This window comes from Temnothorax americanus, unplaced genomic scaffold, assembly GCF_048541705.1.
Source record: "Temnothorax americanus isolate GAGA-0224 unplaced genomic scaffold, ASM4854170v1 Scaffold24, whole genome shotgun sequence".
NCBI classification, from domain to species: domain Eukaryota; kingdom Metazoa; phylum Arthropoda; class Insecta; order Hymenoptera; family Formicidae; genus Temnothorax; species Temnothorax americanus.
In genome coordinates this window covers 275,001-295,188 of record NW_027509381.1, presented here as the reverse complement: position 1 = coordinate 295,188, position 20,188 = coordinate 275,001, and the positions used below count along the sequence as shown (strand labels likewise).

Sequence of the window (20,188 nt, the reverse complement as noted above, 5' to 3'; positions counted from 1 at the left end):
TTTATTTACGCTCCCAATATTTTTTTCGATCTTATCCTGACATTTGTAAAAACTTATAATATACTTAAAATATAAAACACACTAAAAAAACTATACAGGGTGTTTCCTAAGCAATAAGTATCAAAAATTGAAGGAGGATATAATAGATGATCTAAAAATGTTTCATCGGTACTGGAAAATGGTTCTTTTAATATCATATGCATGTATGCATACCAAATTTAAATAAAATATCTTTAAACGTTTTTCAGTCGATTTTCGATCACATTTTTTTTTCACAACTTTGACACCCTGTATTTTGAAAATGAAGCAGTTTATAGAACCTTATTTTCCGTGGCTTATTTTAATAGGAAAATTCCGATGAAACATTTTTAGATATATCCGCATATCCCGGGAAATAGATTTGACCAGATCAAATTATATATCTCAACAGATCAAATTTTATCTGGTCAGATATATGCTCGATATGACTTATTCTCATGTCTGCGCAGATCTAGTCATATATATAACTATATATAACAATATATGGAGTGTAATCTGATCTTTGATGGTTCATCAGATCGGACCATATATCTGCTCAGATTGACCCATAAGTATATCTGTGATTGAATTTCATCGAAACAGTCCAGATCTGACTACTGTATCTGTTTAGATATAACTATATATATACTCGAATGCGCGATCCAATAAACTAATACATTACATCTGACCATATCTGTCCAGATATAAGTCGAATTGACAATTGTGTTTGATCGAAAACTGTTTAGGTATGACGATGGCCATGTTTAACTGTAATAAATTAAATGTTCGATGATAGATATTCGTCTAACGTGATATTTAAATATAAATTATACGTAGCAAATTAAAGATATTTAATTAAATATCTTTGATATAATTATATAAAAATAATTTATGATAAAGATATAATTTGCAGAAAACAAGTATTTTTTATAAACAAAAAAAATGTTAGTTATTTGTTATAAAAACATTTTCATCAATTCGCCTTATATCTAAAATACAAAAAGACAATCACAGAAATATAAGTTTTTTCGTACATTGTAAGCTTAATTACAGTTGATAGATAAACAAAAGTGAAAAAATTCTTAATTTAATTATTATTGCTAGATTACATTAAAAATTTTGTTGAAGTTATTTGGAGACTTGCATAAATAATTACCAACTCGAATAAGAATTATTAGATTACATTTTTTACTTTAATTAATAAGAATTATTTACTGACTATACAAGGTGTAACAAAAAAATTGGGAATCTATTGTTGTAAACAAAAACATAAAAAATGTGCATAAGCAATGTTCAATCACAATGGAATGTCAGGAGAATACTCGATTGTGATTGGACAATTTCTTACGCTTAGAGCTTAAATATCCTAGCAAGGTTGTAGACCAGCACTTGCGTTGTTTAGTTTTGTCTCCAGGAAAGGAAAAGTACGTGATGCAAAGACAAATTTTCAAATTGAAAAATGCCGGGGCAAATTTGATACTTTGCCTGATCGACACAATTTGATCTGGAACTTATTTTTTATTGTCTGAAACTGAACATACATTGTTTATCGTGTATTTAAAAAGTACAAAAATTTGGAATTAAGTAAAACAATTATTGGAAATAATATAAGAACAAAAATGTTTAAATTCAATTATTTTCCTAATGTCTGAAAAACAATTTATGCAAGTAAATTCGCGATTAGACGACACACATTTGTCATGGGCCATGTAGGTATAGCTGCATGACAAGCATCGTTTGTTATTGGGAGCCGATAAAACGGCGTGGTGTCGACTTTGCCCCAAATGTCGTTTTTCACTTATTTTGTCACTTATCAAAAATATAAAAATTTTGAAAATATGCAAAAACTATTATCGGATTCGTATAGAGCATCGAATTTCCCACATCAAAATCACTTACCGGTAGATTTGCAAGTGTAAAGCTCAATGAAAGAGTAGAAATTTTCAAGAGATCAGAAAAATTACTTTTTACTATCAAAAATGTTTATGTCGCGCTAAAAATTACACCATAACTCAGAATGTCACCAAATTTCGTTGATAATATTGGCACATAAAGACGCATTTACAGTATAAAAGGCAAGTTTCTACGAGATTTAAATTAGCAAAAAAACCTAGTGTCAAGTTTGCCCCGGTGTCGAGTTTGCGCCCCGGTTTCCCCTATTAAATAAATAAATAATTAATCATATATAAATACGTACATTATATATATTGAGGGGAATTGCCAGGTTAACGAAGAACATACCTTTTACATACATACATACCTTATTTTATCTCAATCATTTTAAGTTTTGATTGCTTTAAAAGTGCCTATTGTATATCCTTCAATTAAGTTAATATATCTTTTCTTCAAAATAAAAACTTATCTCGTAAAAAAATGCATAAAAATTCTATTTGTATAGTGTACTTTGTTACCAAAGTTCTATCAATTGTGTAAATAAACTTTAACAAGCTAAAGGAAACGTGCTCGATCGTCTTCCAAACTCGTTTTTGAATTTAGATATATCTAAAGCAAATTATATATTATAGATTAAGGGTCTCTTGTGTGTGCAATCTATTTTTTGTCAAAAGGGCCATATTAAAATTTTTATAATGACAGAGAAAAAGCCGATTTTTATTTTTAAAAATTAAATAAAAACAAAATATTTTTATTTGATAAAATTTTTTTATATTAACGTCGAAAGTTTCTTGACGGGCGAATAACATTTTACGGGGACCGAATTTAATAGTCCACACTCAGACAGTACGCAATGTTTAAAATTGGAATATAAGACATTTTTCATTAACACGTCTTAAATAAGACATTATTTAAGACGTCTTAAATAATGTCAGACACGTCTTAAATAATGTCTTATTTAAGACGTTTTATGTCTTGATTTTGGACATAGAGACATATATATTTTTTTGTATAAGCGTTCGACACTCTCCTGAAAGCAAGACTGATTTAGCTTTTTCCGCGAACACTCATCAAAACGTTAAAAGATGTGAAAAAAAAAATATTTTAAATGATACACAGAGAAAATGAGAGAGAGAGAGAGAGGGGGGAGGGAAAAAAGAGGACATAGTTTTCGTTCTAGTCCATTCTCTTCACGCTCGTTATTACGTTGCATCGCGCACGTAACAGATCGCGCGCGCGACCGCTTCCGGTAAAGTGCAAACGGATTTTTAAATCCGCGACGCGCACCGCGATTCAACATGGTGGCGATCAGCTGTCTTCTGTCACAATGACGTTCGCGACGAACGAGTGATAAAATTAATTAGCCCCCGATCGATGCGCGACGTGCACGCGTTACGGTTGATCGCGGTTCGAAAAGTCGGGGCCGCGCGACGGCAACGTGACACGTGTCGTCGTCGTCGTCTCAGCCCGTTTCCTCGTAGCTGCCGAAGGCGCGCTACGCGACGCGACGCGCCTCGCTTGAAGTAAGCGGCGGGTGTACGCACAAAAAGCAATATGGTGACGGTCAGAGGATAGTCGTGAGCGCACACGGGGGATGTTTAATAATATTTATTATTGTCGGCAACGTGCGTCGGTGAGCGCGAGTGATGAACTTGACGTGACCGAGAGCCTCTCGCTAGGCTAAAGAATCCAGCCACCATGTGCGATGTGTGCGTCGATTTTCACGATCTTCTGCTCTCCTGTAAGTGGATATTGAGCACACAGTAGCGTTCCCCCCTCGACTCTTAACCTATCCGAGCGAATTCGTTCGCCAACGCTCGCCGACGGACTCCTCCTCGAGAAATCACCTCGAGAAATTACCTCGGGGAAACGACGAACGGCCATCGCCGACGCGACAAGTGCGTTCTCGCTCTCGCTCTCGCTCTCACTCTCGCTCTCGAGACCTGCTCCCGCGAAACGTAACCAAGCAGGGTAGCGTCTTATAACCTTAATCGTCGGCGAGGCTTTTGTTCCAAGACTGCGAGGCCGAGAATGTCGTGATTCGGACGGCACGTTTCTACATCCCGTATCATCTTCCTGCGGAAATAAATCATTCTTTCTTGCAATCTTCGACCAAACGTTACAGCGATTTGCGGATCAAACTTCCCCGACGAAGCTTCGCGTTGTTCGAGAACTTTCAGTTAGCATTGTCGAAAATCGCCCACTGGAGATTTTACAATTATTTCCTTGATACTTTGAACAACATTTGATGGCGCGTAAAACGTTTGTGATTTTTTAAAGTTTATTTCACATTTTTGTTGCGCGAAATCCATAAAGAAAAACGTAATTTCGCGAATGGTGTCTTAAATTTATTTTTTAGTTGAGATTTACCTTCTAGGTTCTAATATGGTATTTTTCTAGATGATGAGCGTTTATCGAAAGAACAAGATGCATTGGCGACGTTGTACATATCGGATGTCGACACGACAATGCACTATGTTAACCAGTGGATGCAGAGGTATATTAATCGATCTAATTGATAACTTTAATACCTTTTATATCTTTGTTTGTTAACCTTTTTGTGACGATTGAACTAAACAAGGACTGCTACTACGCTGTAAAATACTCCATAGTCTTTGGTCAGACTCTTCCTCATGCGCAAAGATGAAATTAATAATGCATAACACAATTGTATTATGTAAATTAACACGTTTGTTTAGAGTGTTATAAATAAGGTCAAGAAACTAGGGAAAATTGTTCCACCAAGTTGTAATGAAAGTAATGTCTACAGTATCTCTACATATTTGTAATAAACTGGATTTTTATAGCAAAAATTTTATAATTATTTTTATCTTATACATTGTTATTATAAACATGCTCAATTATGCAATGACTTTTCTTACAATTATCTCTTCTTTTTTCTAGACAATGTATGTGCTGTTATCGCGAAATTAAAAATTTTGATCGATTTATAAGGCTAACTCAGAGCATTGTGCTTTGTACATTGCAACAGTTGCAAGCTATACAGCAAAATGAACAGCAGGGAGATGTTGCTAAGGAGACGCCTAAGGATGGGAAGGATGAGGAAGAGAGAAGTAACAAGCGAAAATCCGGCGATAGCACGGAGCACGCACAAGTGGGAATTCAGGCGAAACAAATTTGGTCTCAGCACGATAAGGAAAAGTTGTTTCTTCTTCTTTCGAAAATTTTTTTACTCAACTTCCCTCTTTATATCGCTATGAAGCATGGCGGTGTAATCAACCCCTTAGCTCCTGTCAAGGTAAAACTTTTTTGTGTAGTTTATTTACTCATCTGCGTTCTAGATTGATCGATTGCTTTGTATCTTACAGGACGAAGGTGGTTACTGCGAGCCACACGACCCCGAAGTACCGGCGCCTTTGATCCGCGCGGTATCTATATTTTGCCATCAAGGAGGCTTTAATTTGGTGTCTGCTTGTTTCGATATGGAAAGCACACTGCCCGTTACCCTTGCGCATTCTATGGTTGCGGTTATTTGTAATCTGAAACTTTGGTTAAACTATGCCAGTGTCATTCAACTGTTTATACCATTACGCAGTCGTGTTATGAAATATATGTGCCGTTTAGAGGACAAGGAATTGCGTACTCCGGCTGTTAGAACCATGGCAGGTATGTTTTCAAAGTTAAAAAATGTACATGTGCATTGTATTCTCGATTCGCGTTTACGAATATATGAACTAATTCTTAATTTCTATTTGAACATGATGTTTTTTGTTTATATTTAGATTTTATGTGGAGCGCGGTGAAGGATCCGATAGACTCCGTATTACCAAGTTTCGATCGTGATGGACTTGACTTGGCATTTAAATATTTTACTAGTACAACTCTGACTATGAGGCTGGCTGGCGTAGCTCAAATAAATGCTCACATTACTGCGTCTAATGAGCTCTGCAATAGCGAGACCGTTGCCGAAGTTGAGCAAGTTGGACACGCGCTTGCCGCTTGGTTGACTGAAAATAACATCATAGCTCATATATTCGGACCAAACTTACACGTAGAGGTTATTAAACAGAGTCACATCATATTAAGCTTTTTGGCTATGGAAGGTAGAATTACACCTTCGGACATGGACACCATGTGGCAAGCGGCGCAGTTGAAGCATTGCGGTCGTCCGGTTTACGATCTGTTGGCGCCTTTGGTCAAACATCTGGCTCCTACTCCCGTACTTCACTTGTACTCTTTGCTAGGCAAATTGGAACCTAAGGACCACACAGAACAGAGCTTGTTTTTAGCATCGGCTTTAATCAAGTTTATTTGGACATCCGGCCGCTCAGCTTATCCAAGAGGGCTGGTAATAAAAAATAGAGACATTTTAAGGAGTACCGGAAGTGGAGTCGGTGGAAGTAGTAGCAGCGATCCAAGTGGCATGGATGGTAGTAGCCCAGAGGACGACGAAGAGGAACCTAGTCCAACGCTATCTGACGGACCGTCACCTAGAAAACAACCTAGAGGCTACAGCAGCGACGGCGAAGGTATGTAAAACTTGTAAAAACATTCAATAAAATCTTGATTTCTTTGTTTACATATTGTTGTATGCTTGTTGTAGGACATTATAAAGGAAAGAATCTAACAACCACTACCATCGAATCAAGTCTAAATGATATTGAAGGCCTGAATTCTGACAAGTTTGAATGTAATAGAGAATTGATCAAGGATTCCTCGACGAACGTCATTCGAGATGAGGTAAAGAGCAAGCAGAGTGGATCTGATGCTGAAGCAGACACGGAGAAGTCTAATACTGAGGAAATGTTCGTGCATGAGAAGAAGAAGCGAAAAATTCTGCGTAAGCGAAAGAGACCACAGAAGCGTTCTTTAAGTGCGGTTGAGAAAACCTTGGAAGATATCGTTGGTCAAGATGATAACATGAAATCGAAGGATCTGCTTGTAGACGGAAAAAGTAGAACGGAAGATATGCTGAATAGTAGTCTAGACGCTTTGGCATCCTTGGAAGAGCCGAAGAGCGTCGACGCGTTGGATCGCGTTAAGCAACAAGCGATGGCTTTAGATCCAAACGAACAACAGGTTCCAACCACGGCGGCTCTACTAAGACGTAACAAAAATAAATATATGTCTATAGTAGGATATAACGTGGATCGAGCAGCCGATTCGGCAGATAGTTCGCACGACGAGGATGACAGTGATGTAGCGGGTGTGCTCGCTGCCGCAGATGGCCCTGGAGCGGTGATATCTGAGCTTGCTGGTTTGGTGCATGCGTCTGGTCCTACGTTTTTACCTTCGGGATTAGACGAGATGCTCTCTGACGAAGAGGGTTCATACAGCAGCAGAATATCGAACAAAAGTGAAAAGAACATGGCTGACTTTGACGGCGAAGAGAGCGGTTGCGAAGAGGAATTAGCTCAATTAGCCGCGCGTCACTTAACTGCTATTCAAATGCAAGCTTATCATCCTCATCATTCGCACTCGGCCATGACAATTAGAAGATCGGTTTGTCAGCAGTCGCAAGTGCGAACCGCTCGACAAACGGCCACGAGATTGAGTTCGCAGTTTAATTTGGACACAGTTTGCAAGCCAGGTAATACGCTACTGTGGGATCTTCTTCAGGATGATAAGATAGGTCAGTTAGGGGAAGGCCTGGCCTTAGAAGCGGAAAAGGCACTATGTAATCTTCTGTGCTTCAACGTCGATCGCTTGATCCCGATGAAGTTTATAGAAGGCTGTTTGGAGAACTTGGCGACTAATCGCTCTGTGGTTGTATCTCTAAGATTATTGCCGAAATTGCTCGCGAGCTTCCAACAATTCGGTGCTATGGACGCGCACACGATTACGACCTGGGCCGATCGTGAGCGTGGCATGATGAAACATTTTTTTAACAATCTGAAAACTTATGCCAGTACAGGACCGAAGAGCAATTTATATTCACATCAAACAGAGATACAAGTTAGATTACAATTTCTGTCATCAATCTTTTCGCCACTGGGTTCACCCGATTGCTTTCGCCTGAATCTAGAACAAGTGGATATATTGTGGCAGTGCCTATCGCAGGATCCAGTCTGCGCTGATGAACTCTTCAGTTGGTTGCTCAGCCAGGCAAAGTCTACGGAGCAGCACGCTTTAGGGATGGACACGTTAAAACATCTGTGTATGCGCAAGTTACCGAGTCTACCGCCGGAAACCATCAGTATGACAGGCCTGAATCTGTTTCAACAATTGTGCAACTTGGCGCGCCTGGCCGCGGCGCACATGGACAGACCACTGAGAGATATAGATTCAGTGGGCATGGACTTCCTGTGGCGGATCGCTCTGAAAGCAAAAAGCACGGACGTCAGTATGGCAGCTATACAGTATCTGAACGGCTACTACATGTCACGACAGCTGACACAAGAGGCGGAATTTGTATCACAGTGCATGACGCATCTCGCTGCGGCCAGTGCCGATCTTGAAACTAGCGAGGAGGCTAGTCTACGCTGCATACAGCGCGCCTTGCTCCTGCTGAGGACGCATTTGGAAGCCTTTCGGAAACGTTATGCCTATCATCTGCGTCGTTGGGTGCTGGAGGGCAGAAGTGCCGCCAGCCACGTAGCAATGAACACGTCTGAGAAAGGTCAACAATTAAGGATCTTTGTGCAGCCAGCTGGTATACCGGAGAAGACAAGTTTCACTCTTCTCAACACCGACTATGTAGCAGATTTACGGGCTGAAGTCGCTAAATGGTGGGACGATACGCAGAACACTCAAGAGAAATCAGCGGTTCCTGCGAATGTTGCTCAAAACGGTGGATCGGTTTTAGGATCGTTGCTTACCGACGGTCCTATCAGGATGATTACCCAAGGTCAGGAATTGACTATTGAATACGATGAGAAGACCTTGCAGGAGATGGGCTTTAAGGATGGGCAATTGGTATTTATTTCACCCGGTGCCAGTAGAGGTAACGGTAGCCGTTGCAGCAAACGAGACATGGATTCACCCTCGTTGTTACCACCTCCGCCTAGAGAGTCCTTGCCTACTTTGTTGTTACTTCGACCGCAGTATTTTGAGCAGCTGTTTACGCTTATGAGAACACTCAGCGCAATGAGAACAACCGTGAAGGGAGGCCAAGAAATTCCTCATACGAAGGCGCAGGTACTCTCGAGAAGAGTTTGGGACACGCTTACTTTGTTACCCACAAGTCCAACTTTGTTGCGAGGTTTCCAGAAACTCGGTGAGACTTCTCTTCAGGAATTACTTGATCCGGCAAGTCCGCAGAAGTTGATGTATTCGCTTTACATAGTCGAGTCCCTGAGTCGGCGAGGTGCAACGAATCAGCCATCGCCAAATAATCCTACTGTGTCGGCGACGATGCATGAAGGCGGTGGCGATGCAGACGACAATCATGATGATAAGGAAAAAGATTTGGCTTGGTCCACCCTGTTTGTGCAGTATGGTGGTCTCCGGCATCTTTTTGATATTTTTATGTCGGGTTGCTTGGAACAAGGAGATGGCAGCGAGTGGCAACAGGATTGTCTCGCCAGTCTGCTGAAGCAACTTTGTCACCTCGGCGTCGTAAAAGAAGAGAAAAAACGTAATAAAGCGGACAAGCCGTTGCTGGTGCCTAGACTCAGCGAAGCGATGTTGAGAATGATGAACGTCGACACAGTGATGTCAAGGATAACGAGCATTCTAAACGATGCTTCGCTACCGCTCGATCCAAATCACTATAAAACGGGACTCTTTGGCCGATCTCAAGTGATACATTACACCATGGCGCTATTAGTCTGCTGGGTGCACAGCGATCCAGCAGTCAGACAATATCTGTTCTCGTCGTCCGAGCCGTTTGGAAAAACGTGGCTGCGTAGACTGATATTGGAAGATCCTGAGCCGGCAGTGAGACGTGAGGTATGCACGGCTCTATACAGACTATGCCTGGGCAGTACTGGCGCGGAAGATGATAGCTCGGATCAGATGCCAGGACTGATCGTACCCATGTTAAATACCCTACTGGAACATCTCGTGATCGCCGAAGCTATGCAACCATCTCATCGCAAGCCAGATCTACCACTGCATTTACACACCGTTTTAGACGAAGGAAAGGAGCCTTATGGTCCAGCCTGCAAGGATTATTTTTGGTTGGTGTGTCGTTTGGTGGATTCCCTTCCAGAGGAGACAATTCGGGAAAGTTCGACGGATGACACTTCCGGCACAACGATCGATCTTGAGGCGCTGGCCATCCGAGTGATCGACTCCGTACTTGACAGAGAGCATCTGGAGACACGACATAACACGGTGGAGGATGACGCTCTGGTCGGGTTGATTAATCTCACGTGTAACATAATGACGCACAATCCACCCTGCAAGCAGGGTAAAATCGGTCAAAACTTGTTAGACCAGGTGTTTGATTTCCTGTTCGCCTTACCCAGCCCGCGAAGCAAGCATGTCCCCAAGTGTAAAAGCCAGGCATCCAGATCGGCAGCTTTTGATCTCTTAGTCGAGTTGGTGAAATCTGCACCCGACAATTACAGAATACTACACGAGAAGCTGCTCGCTCAGCACCGTCCCGGACCGCATTCCCCGTATCCGTGGGACTATTGGCCTCACGAGGATGGACGTTCGGATTGCGGCTATGTCGGCCTGACGAATCTGGGCGCGACATGTTACATGGCTAGTTGTATGCAGCATCTATACATGATGCCACAGGCGCGCGTTTCTATACTGGGCGCCGATTGCAGTCGTGCGAATAAGCACCAATTGACCTTACGAGAGCTGCAGAGAATGTTCGCTTACTTGTTGGAATCGGAGAGAAAAGCGTACAATCCGAGAAGCTTTTGTCGTGTATATACGATGAATCACGAGCCGCTCAATACCGGTGAGCAGAAAGACATGGCCGAATTTTTCATCGATCTTGTCTCCAAGTTGGAGGAAATGACGTCCGACTTAAAGACTCTGGTCAAAACACTGTTCTGCGGCGTGATATCCAATAATGTCGTCTCGCTTGATTGCGAGCACGTTAGCAGGACCTTGGAGGAGTTCTATACTGTCCGATGCCAAGTGGCAGACATGCGGAATCTCTATGAGAGCTTGGACGAGGTCACGGTCAAAGATACGCTGGAGGGCGACAACATGTATACGTGCTCGCAATGCGGTAAAAAAGCGCGTGCTGAGAAGCGAGCCTGCTTCAAGAAGCTGCCGCATATATTGTGTTTTAATACGATGCGCTACACCTTTAACATGGGCACTATGCTAAAGGAGAAAGTCAACACACACTTTAGTTTTCCGCTTAGACTGGATATGTCCGGTTACGTGGAGAAGAAGCTTATGCCACAGCACTATCAGGACGAGAAGAAAGCGGCGTCCGAGAAGAGAAAGTCCGAGAATGATGGACATTCCAGGTAGAGATGTGCGAACTATTTGAATATGAATCGAATTTGAATCGAATCAGAATCGAATTAGGTAAGATTCGATTCGATTTAAGTTTGAATTTCTTTGATAATCTGAACTACTCGAAAATTTCGAATCTAGATGGTTCGACTTTGAACCATATATATTGTTAATTTTATAAAATTATATTTTTCGTTAATAAGCAAAACAGTACGATTATGTTAATAGGTGCATTCAATGAGAGTGCATTCAGTATTACAACCGCTCACTGAGTGGCTAAGAAGCAGTCAAAAAGTTTATTTTTCATTTTTGATATACCTTGTGACCTTATCAAAAATTGTAAGTAAAAGTTTGAATATACTTAAAAAAATAGCTCGAGACTATCAGTATTGGAAAAATGCTATGAGTTATGAGTATTGATAATGAAATAAACTATATAATTGTTTTATTATAATTTTTATGTATGTAATTGAATAATGTTATTGGAGACTGCATTAGAGCATTTTAATAATTTATGATTTTTCGCGAATTGTTTCAGTTACTGCGACATTAAAAAAAGTATATTTTATTAGTATATTAATATTTAAATGTTTTTTGCCTTAAAAAATTTATATTATATAATCAATATTATTTTTTCACATATCTCAAAATATTATGTTATTATCTATGTGTTAAAATTTAATCTAATAATAATTATATTGTTAATTAAAAATTATATTTCAACGATTCGAGATTTCATTTGATTCGATTCACTTCGAGTCGAATGAAATTTTGTCGATTCGATCCGAATTCGAAGAAGGAAATGAAATTCGATTCGATTCGATTTGACATAAAAATTTTTGATTCGCACATCTCTAATTCCAGATTACTGGTGGACGATGTAGAGGAGGAAGAAGAGCATTATCAGTACGATTTGATCGGCGTGACCGTTCATACGGGAACGGCGGACGGCGGGCATTATTATAGTTTCATCCGGGATCGCACGTCTCCCAACAAGGACAAGTGGTTCCTGTTCAATGACGCCGAGGTCAAACCGTTTGATCCGAATCAGATCGCGGCGGAGTGTTTCGGCGGTGAGATGACCAGCAAGACGTACGATTCGGTGACGGACAAATTCATGGATTTTAGCTTTGAAAAAACCAACTCAGCATACATGTTGTTTTATGAATGGTGCGCCGATCCCGGCGAACAAGCGAAAGAAGAAGAGGCGACCGTCTCGAGTCCAGTCACCGACAGTGCCGATGGTAATACTGGACGATCCTCGTCGTTTTCACTGGTGCGAAACAATATGAACAAATTGCCGGTGCTGGAACTCAACAAGGAGCTCGAAGACTGGATTTGGCAGGACAACATGCACTTTCTACAGGATAAGAACATATTCGAACACACGTATTTCGGGTTTATGTGGCAGGTATGTGGCTACATACCACAGACGTTACTCTCGGTCCAACCAGATATCACGGAGATGTCCGCGGAGTTGTCTACGTCCTTCTTCATGGAGACGTTCATACATGCCAAGGAGAAGCCGACGATGGTCCAATGGGTGGAATTGTTGACGAAACAGTTTAACGGCTCGGCCGGGGCGTGTGCGAGATTCCTCGAGCGGATGGCCGGCGACTCGTGGTGGCCTATTCAGATTCTAGTCAAGTGCCCTAATCAGATGGTCAGGCAGATGTTTCAACGATTATGCATTCATGTGATTCAAAGATTACGTGCTACACAGGCACCCTTGTACCTTCTCTGCGACGAAGAGAACGACGTCAACACCGTCGGCACCCGATCCTGCGTCACGCGTTTTGTCAGGATGCTGCTGTCGCTCATGGAACACGCCAAGCAGCACCTTAAGCATCTCACCGAGTATTTCAGCTTCTTGTACGAATTTAGCAAGATGGGTGACGACGAGGCTATTTTCCTAATCAGAGTGCAGGCCATCTCTACGATGGTGAACTTTTATCTTGGGCATAAGACGCACGAATTCGTCGACGCGGTTAGCGAGGAGGAAGAAGAGGAGGAAATCGTGACCGTGCCTTCGGAAAAGCTCCGACCCGCTTCGCTGGACAAGATGATTACGCTAATAGCGTACCTGGTCGAACGCAGTAGAGGGCAAGATCACAGATTGGCGTTGTCGCCGTCGGACCTAAGTGCCGTAGCGGGCGGCAAAGGCTTCCCTTTTCTGTATCAGCAGACGCGAGACGTCATAAATCTCACTCAGACGAGGAATTTGATTCAGTCGTTATGCCGTTGGAACGACAGATTGGCGATACACGTTGTCACGATGATATTTCAGGCGATAATGAAGCATACCGACGTATGCCAGCCGTTCTTCAAATTGTTAACGTTACTGACGGAAAGTTCGGGGTTGAGTGGATTGCCTTGCATGACTCAATTGATTCTCGGTAGAGTCTGGGAAGCGGCGAGAGTCGCTCCACACGGTGCGCTCGAGTGGCTAGCTCTCGCAGTCACGAGAAGCAAACTGGCACACGCTTGGGTCCTGCAAGAGCTCAACACGTGGCTGCAGCATTACCTTCTCGAGCACTCCAATCAAAGAGTACGCTCGGCCGCCGCCTTTCTGTTGGTATCATTAGTTCCATCTACACATTTTAGACAGGGCTACCGTAGCGCCCATCGCCTCGGTCTAGGCTGCAATGCGTCGAGAGAACTTCAATTGTCGCCCGAAGCAACGTTGATACTGCATCAGATATATACGGCACTCTTAAGACTGCTTCAGCCTGCGCGACATTACATCGACATACAAACTCATGGTACAATGAAGCTCACTGCCTACTTTGCATTGCTCACATACTGTGTAGTCTCTAAGACCGAAAAATTAATGGTGAGTAAATTAGTACACACAATAGACTTGTTGCTTCAGCAAGAGAGATAAATCTAATGATATGCTTATTTTGCAGTTTGGCCAATATCTTAACGATCTATGGACACTTTTCCATCCGAAACTTTCGGAACCAAGCATTCCGGTGCATCATAATAAACAAGCGGTACTTTTGTTCTGGTATCATGTCTGCTCCGATTGTCCAGAGAACGTCGCTATGATACTTCACAATCCGCACATAACTAAAAATATAGCATTTAATTACATATTGTGAGCGTTACATTTATGTCTTTCACGCTCTTTGTATTTCTTTGCATATCACGCAAGAATTTCAATTTTAAAAATTACATTATTTGTATGAGAATAATATGCAGTAGCGCGATATAAGACATTATCACTAGTCTGCATATTATCTCTAAAGATTGTGATCAAATGCAAAGAGTTAATAATGTCCAACATAAAAATGCTTGTTGTTTCTAATGTGTACTCTTTTATTGTTTTTAGAGCTGATCACGAAGACCAGGATGTCGTGTTGTTTAATAGAGTTATGCTACCCGCGTACTATGGTCTTTTGAGACTCTGTTGTCAACAATCGCGTACTTTTACGAGACAATTAGCTGCGCATCAGAATATTCAATGGGCTTTTAAAAACATTACTCCCCATCCTACTCAGTATTCGACTGTAAGCTTTTCGTAAATTTAAGCTTTGCATCAGAGATGAGCATTATTCGCGTGTATAAATTTCCGATTCATTAATTTTATCCTGCCTTTAAATGATATTATTTTTTTTTTTCTATACAGGCAGTGGATGAATTATTTAAATTGATGCAATTGTTAGTCGCGAGACATCCTGATCAAACGGAACAGGAAGAGGCAGAGATCGCGTCATTTAGAAGGGGAACGCTGTCTTCTTATTTGCAAGGACTCGACGGTCGTTCATGTTGGGCAACTCTCATTTCTGCTTTTCGGTACGCTAAAATATCAATGACTATTTTAATTACGGTGAACATTAAAAGACGAATAATATATTTAAATATATTCTGGACAAAATGTTGATTTAATATATACATAAAAATGATATATAAAAATGGGAAAAAAACAAATGTAACGGCTATATGCTCTTTTTTTCCTCAGAATTCTCATCGAGTCGGATGACGATCGTTTGTACGTTGTCTACAACGGCGGCTTAAGCATGGCACTCGAAGCGTTTCATATGCTACATATCATGTATCACGAAGCGACAGCATGCCACGTTGCCGGCGATCTGGCCGAGTTGATCGCTATTATCGTCGAACTCGTGCGATGCGTTCGTACCGCGAGAGACGGGCCGGATGCTAGAAACATTTTGGCTAACTGTAAGGAATGGCCCGATGCTCTGCGTAAACTGGCAACGCTACTGAACACGTATAACCCGCCGGACATGAGAAATCTAGCTATAGATCTTTTGAAAGAGCTCGTCATGCTCGTTCCTGCCGAAGCAATATTGATTCTAGCACCGTTGCTCTCACACTGCCACGCAGCTCTTCAAGAGTCCCATGCCGCTGTCCCACCCGGGCCGTACCTTCCGAGAAGATCTACTCCGCCTGGAAAGATGCCTACGAGACCCGCCAGGCCGATGGTGCAAATGGCGGTACCTCACTCTCAGCTGGAGGCGTCGAAAGGAGTAGACTCGGAGTATGACAGCGCTCTGCTTGAATTTTACTTACCTTATCACGAGCTGATAGACGTAATGTGCAGATTAGCGATTAATAACGATTGCATGACGGATTCGTTGGTGAATTTGAGTGCTATGCTTGGATTTGAAGGTGAGTACGATACGAGGTGATCGTAATCGTGATTGTGATCCGTCGAATCCTGACTTATCTTATGTTTGCAGGTGTACCTTTGCACTTGGCTCTGTTTCCCAGGCTGTGGTTGGACGTACACGCCGCTACGCACATAGACAGAAAGCACATCGCGTCTCTTCTTTGTTCTTCCTACACGGTGGATTACGTGGACGCCGTGCTGTTGGACGAAAGATCGTCGTTGGGAGTACCGGCGATCCATGCCTTCCTCAAAACCTTCTTTCCGAAACTGGCCAATCACGTGTTGACCGAGCAAACATGTTTACTCATCGACAATCTGGTCAGTTCGCTGACGACGATGGTGGAGGCAGTGGACGTTGAGGCGTCAGCGCACAGACTGACCGGTGACTTGCGCGCCTTAGCTCTCGTTTATAGCAGTAGCACGAGATTGAAACCGCCCTCCAGTCTGCTACCGGCTCTAGAAACCCTGTTGTCACGAACTCGGACTATTACGGTGAAGGAGAGTCGTTCGTCACCGGAAATGGAAACGCCCTCCAAAAGACGAAAGTTGTGCAGCGACAGTGAGCCGGCAGACGGGAATCTATGTGCGCCAATCAAGGATATCGACACAGAGAACAACATCTCTGAGACAGAGATGGACAAGGCGGACGCGGCAAACGATACGATGTCTTCCGATTCCGGGGACGATAAGGTCGCCACCACCGCTAGGCACAAATCAGGCAACGTTCAGGCGGAGGCTATCGCCACTAGCATTAGCGACGCTGTGTCGCCACCGAGTTTGGTCACCACCGCTAACAGTTGTACAAATCAGTTGCGTTGCTCGTTGACCAACATCTCGTGGCTCGAGATGCTGGAGAAGACCATCGTCGATCTTCAAACGATCGTTCAAGTGCAAAGCAAGAATAATTAATTAATTGGTGGAGAACGCAAGCGGGGGGCTCTCTAGACAGCGTAACGTACGGAATAATGACCAATTCTACGACCTGTAAACTGCATGTGATCCTTTACGCCGATAGAATTTAACGGTGTGTCTTCTGCGCTTCTTCGAAATCGGATATAACTTAGTACATATTGTATCGTATGTATGTATCTTGAAACCGCGATTTACTTTCCAAATATAGGAGAATAAGATATTTTCGTTACTCGACATAAGTTACATTCGAATATGAAGTCGGGGAGTCGCGTATCGCTGTCGTATCTGGACTAAATAATTTTCTCATCTAAACGTTCGTTAGTGCTGTGAGATAGAATTACTCGTCTCTCCTGACATAAATACGATGCGCGTACTTAACGTGCAATAACGTTGTAAACCATCCAGTATTCGGAAAGCGCAATTGTGTGGCTTTATTAAATCCTAGGAGACTTTTAAACATGCTATATCTCTCAGAAAACTTTGTTGACACTGCTGATTATTTCGACGATTTTGTGCTATACTTGTGTACGAAAGGAATCACAGGGTTTTAAGAAATTATTAAAGTAAACAAATAAGAGAGCACGATCGATGGCTGGTAGAAAATTTTTTTACGTACTCGTTTCTGATATGCTCGCTCTTTTGTTCATTTTAATATAATACAATGGTTACGTTTGAAAATTTTATTCGGATGCACACCGTGTCGTTCTATCCAGTTCTATCTTCGTTACTTACAGAAAACAGACCTAAGGATAGAACGCGCGACACTGGTGTTCACTCGAGTGAAGTTTTCGAACTAAGCCAATGAAGTTGACATATGTATATATCGCGATAAATCAATATTCCATGAAATATCAGTTTTAGACAGAAATGTCTCGAAAATTGCGGTATATCGAAATTTTTACTTTAAACATTTTCTACAACTGATATTTTAATATCAAGCTGTCGTATTTTACGTATCTCAACCGATGTACTTCTGTTATTCTTTGTCAATAATAGAAAATCAGTCAGAGAAAATTACTTTGTTAAATCCTCGTTTATTAATCCGAGCTGTTTCGCTTCTGATGCAAGAAATGTTTCTGTTTATGTGCAATTAAGGCTCCTGGGTACTCGTCGCGGCCATGGTGGAATGTGAAAAAGAAGCGAGAAATGACATGTTGAAAATTCTTGCGTAGAGTATTTCCAAATAAAAAGATATTTGCTTAAAATAATACTACAGATCACTTTAGCACACTTCGAAAATACTTCGAGTTGAGGTTAAGTCTACCCCTTTCTCTTGACAGTTAATAAACAGCCGTAAAACGAATGTGATGAAGCAGGCTTATTCGTGCCTGTGCATGTGTGAATGTAATACGAAATCTAGTCATGCGCCTGCGCACAAGCCTGCATCGTATCATTCGTTTTACGGCTGTTTATTAACTGTCAAGGGAAAGGGGTAGACTTAACTTCAACTCGGAGTATTTTCGAAGTGTGCTAAAATGATCTGTAGTGTTATTTTAAGCAAATATTTTTTTATTTGGAAATACTGCGCAAGAATTCTCAACGTGTCAATTCTCAACATTTCTCGCTTCTAACGTCACATCTCATGAGATGTCGGGAAAGAGCCCAGGGAGCCTTAATCGTACACGTTAGGAAAGAGAGATAAACGAGAGTTAATTAACGCATACGAATGATTATGATTAGATTGAACTTGATACAGTACTTGATCCGTACCGAAGAAATCTATGATTCGTACAGAGAGCATTAGAACTTTAAGTTCTTAGCGCGAATTGATAACATAAGATTATAATGGGATTTGCTAGTGTATTTATTTATTTTCGACATGGCGCCAATCTCGGTGGTGATACCCGTGTCGTCTTCACTTCGATCGCTATTCGCACCGTCTACTACTTATGCTAACAACAAGCTAAAAATTGTCGTAGGTAGACGCAACCAATTGTTGTTGAAACCGATTGCAACTTTTCTACAGTCACGGCCGACTTTCTCGAAATCAAAGACATCTAGCTCACACTCACATCACGAATGAACAATCAATCGTGAAACGCTTCCACTAAGTGCTAAACATTCAAGCTAACATATCTATCTGCGATTGAAAATACACTGCGGCCACTTTCAGCATGTACCGTTTTCAAAATCGTCGAGCTTGCCGATTAAAATGGTACTAAAATAGCAATAGCACCTCGTCCAATCGTGGTTCCTGATTCTTCATTGCATTCATTGGATTGTGACGGCAAAAGCGAGAAATTGTGTTAATTACATATCATTCGACCGTTATATTTTACAAGAATGTACTGATTTCCGTAATCCACAATCATACAAATGAAACCAATAATATGCATAAATCGTTTTTGTCAGCTCTAAAAGGCTATAGCTACAAAAAACATTTTTTACATGTATTTATTTTCTTTACTTGTATATTTCTTTACGATAAACAATAAGCGAGGTCTTGGGAAGAAGAAACGTAGTAAAAATGTAATAATAAAATATTTCTGAAATAGATACGCTATACGTTTGAGGTAAATTTGGTTCTATTTTTTTCCACTTATCATAATTAATAGGTTTTATAGTCCTGCGACAGTCCGACGCGGATTAGCTGTAAAAATTCAGCAGAATTCGCGTTCGATGGATTCTGCTCGATCCCTTTAAACCTCTTGGGTCTCATAGGCAGGTAGAGCGGTTAAACTGAATCAAAAAGTCCATTACCATAAGTTGAGAAACTTACAAAACGGTAAAGAGGATTAAGTTTAACCCGCTCTACCTGCCTACAAGACGTGGTCCACTTATTACCTAACACCTAGCTTGTATATACCTTATATTCACAAGCTCCGTCATTAGAGTACAAATTTTATTTTATTTACTATCCAATGATGATTAAGGAGATGATTAAGATTCTGGTGTATTTTGACGTCATCAAATGCAAATAAAAAAGTTGATTTATCTCGATTACTAGAGTAGGAAAAAGATTGACGTAATTTCTCGCTTGTGACGTTATAATCATCGTAATATCGTACAGTGGTATGACTGCAGCTTATCAGGATCAGCCAGGAATTTGAAGGAAAAAAAAAACACGCGGAGAAGGTATTATGTGGATACAGACACCCTGATTGAACGTTCAACTCGGCGTTATCAAGGCGGGATACGACGAATAGGTATTACAAACGTTATTTTCACAATTATTCTCTGTCTAACGTAAAAGAGTTATAATGCTTTCGTAGGACGTATTCGTGATACATACCAATTGTACTGATACAATTTGATTCCAACGGCCAAGCTTAATTTAAAATTTGATAAAAATTTATTATGACTTGAGCTCTAAGATCAGCTAAGGTTTAAGCCTCAAAACCTCATCTCACAATTAGTAATTATCCCGTGCGACATAGGTATTTTCGATTCGGTGTTACC

The 20,188-nt window shown here is 41.3% G+C and overlaps 1 protein-coding gene across 1 annotated transcript in view; it reads left to right on the top strand.

Annotated features, from left to right (window-relative positions):
* Positions 1-2,430: 2,430 nt before the first annotated feature.
* The window catches only part of Puf (ubiquitinyl hydrolase 1 puf), an 18,762-nt gene continuing 1,004 nt past the window's right edge, over positions 2,431-20,188 (top strand). Inside the window, exons 1-12 of the mRNA XM_077408506.1 lie at positions 2,431-3,652; positions 4,312-4,408; positions 4,816-5,170; positions 5,241-5,538; positions 5,655-6,401; positions 6,476-11,252; positions 12,106-14,074; positions 14,151-14,341; positions 14,576-14,753; positions 14,873-15,039; positions 15,206-15,876; positions 15,948-20,188. The exon at positions 15,948-20,188 is cut by the window's right edge and continues 1,004 nt beyond it. Of these exons, the coding sequence (XP_077264632.1) occupies positions 3,610-3,652; positions 4,312-4,408; positions 4,816-5,170; positions 5,241-5,538; positions 5,655-6,401; positions 6,476-11,252; positions 12,106-14,074; positions 14,151-14,341; positions 14,576-14,753; positions 14,873-15,039; positions 15,206-15,876; positions 15,948-16,786 (10,332 nt within the window). The 5' untranslated portion in view covers positions 2,431-3,609 and the 3' untranslated portion in view covers positions 16,787-20,188. The remainder of the gene's footprint in view (positions 3,653-4,311; positions 4,409-4,815; positions 5,171-5,240; positions 5,539-5,654; positions 6,402-6,475; positions 11,253-12,105; positions 14,075-14,150; positions 14,342-14,575; positions 14,754-14,872; positions 15,040-15,205; positions 15,877-15,947) is intronic.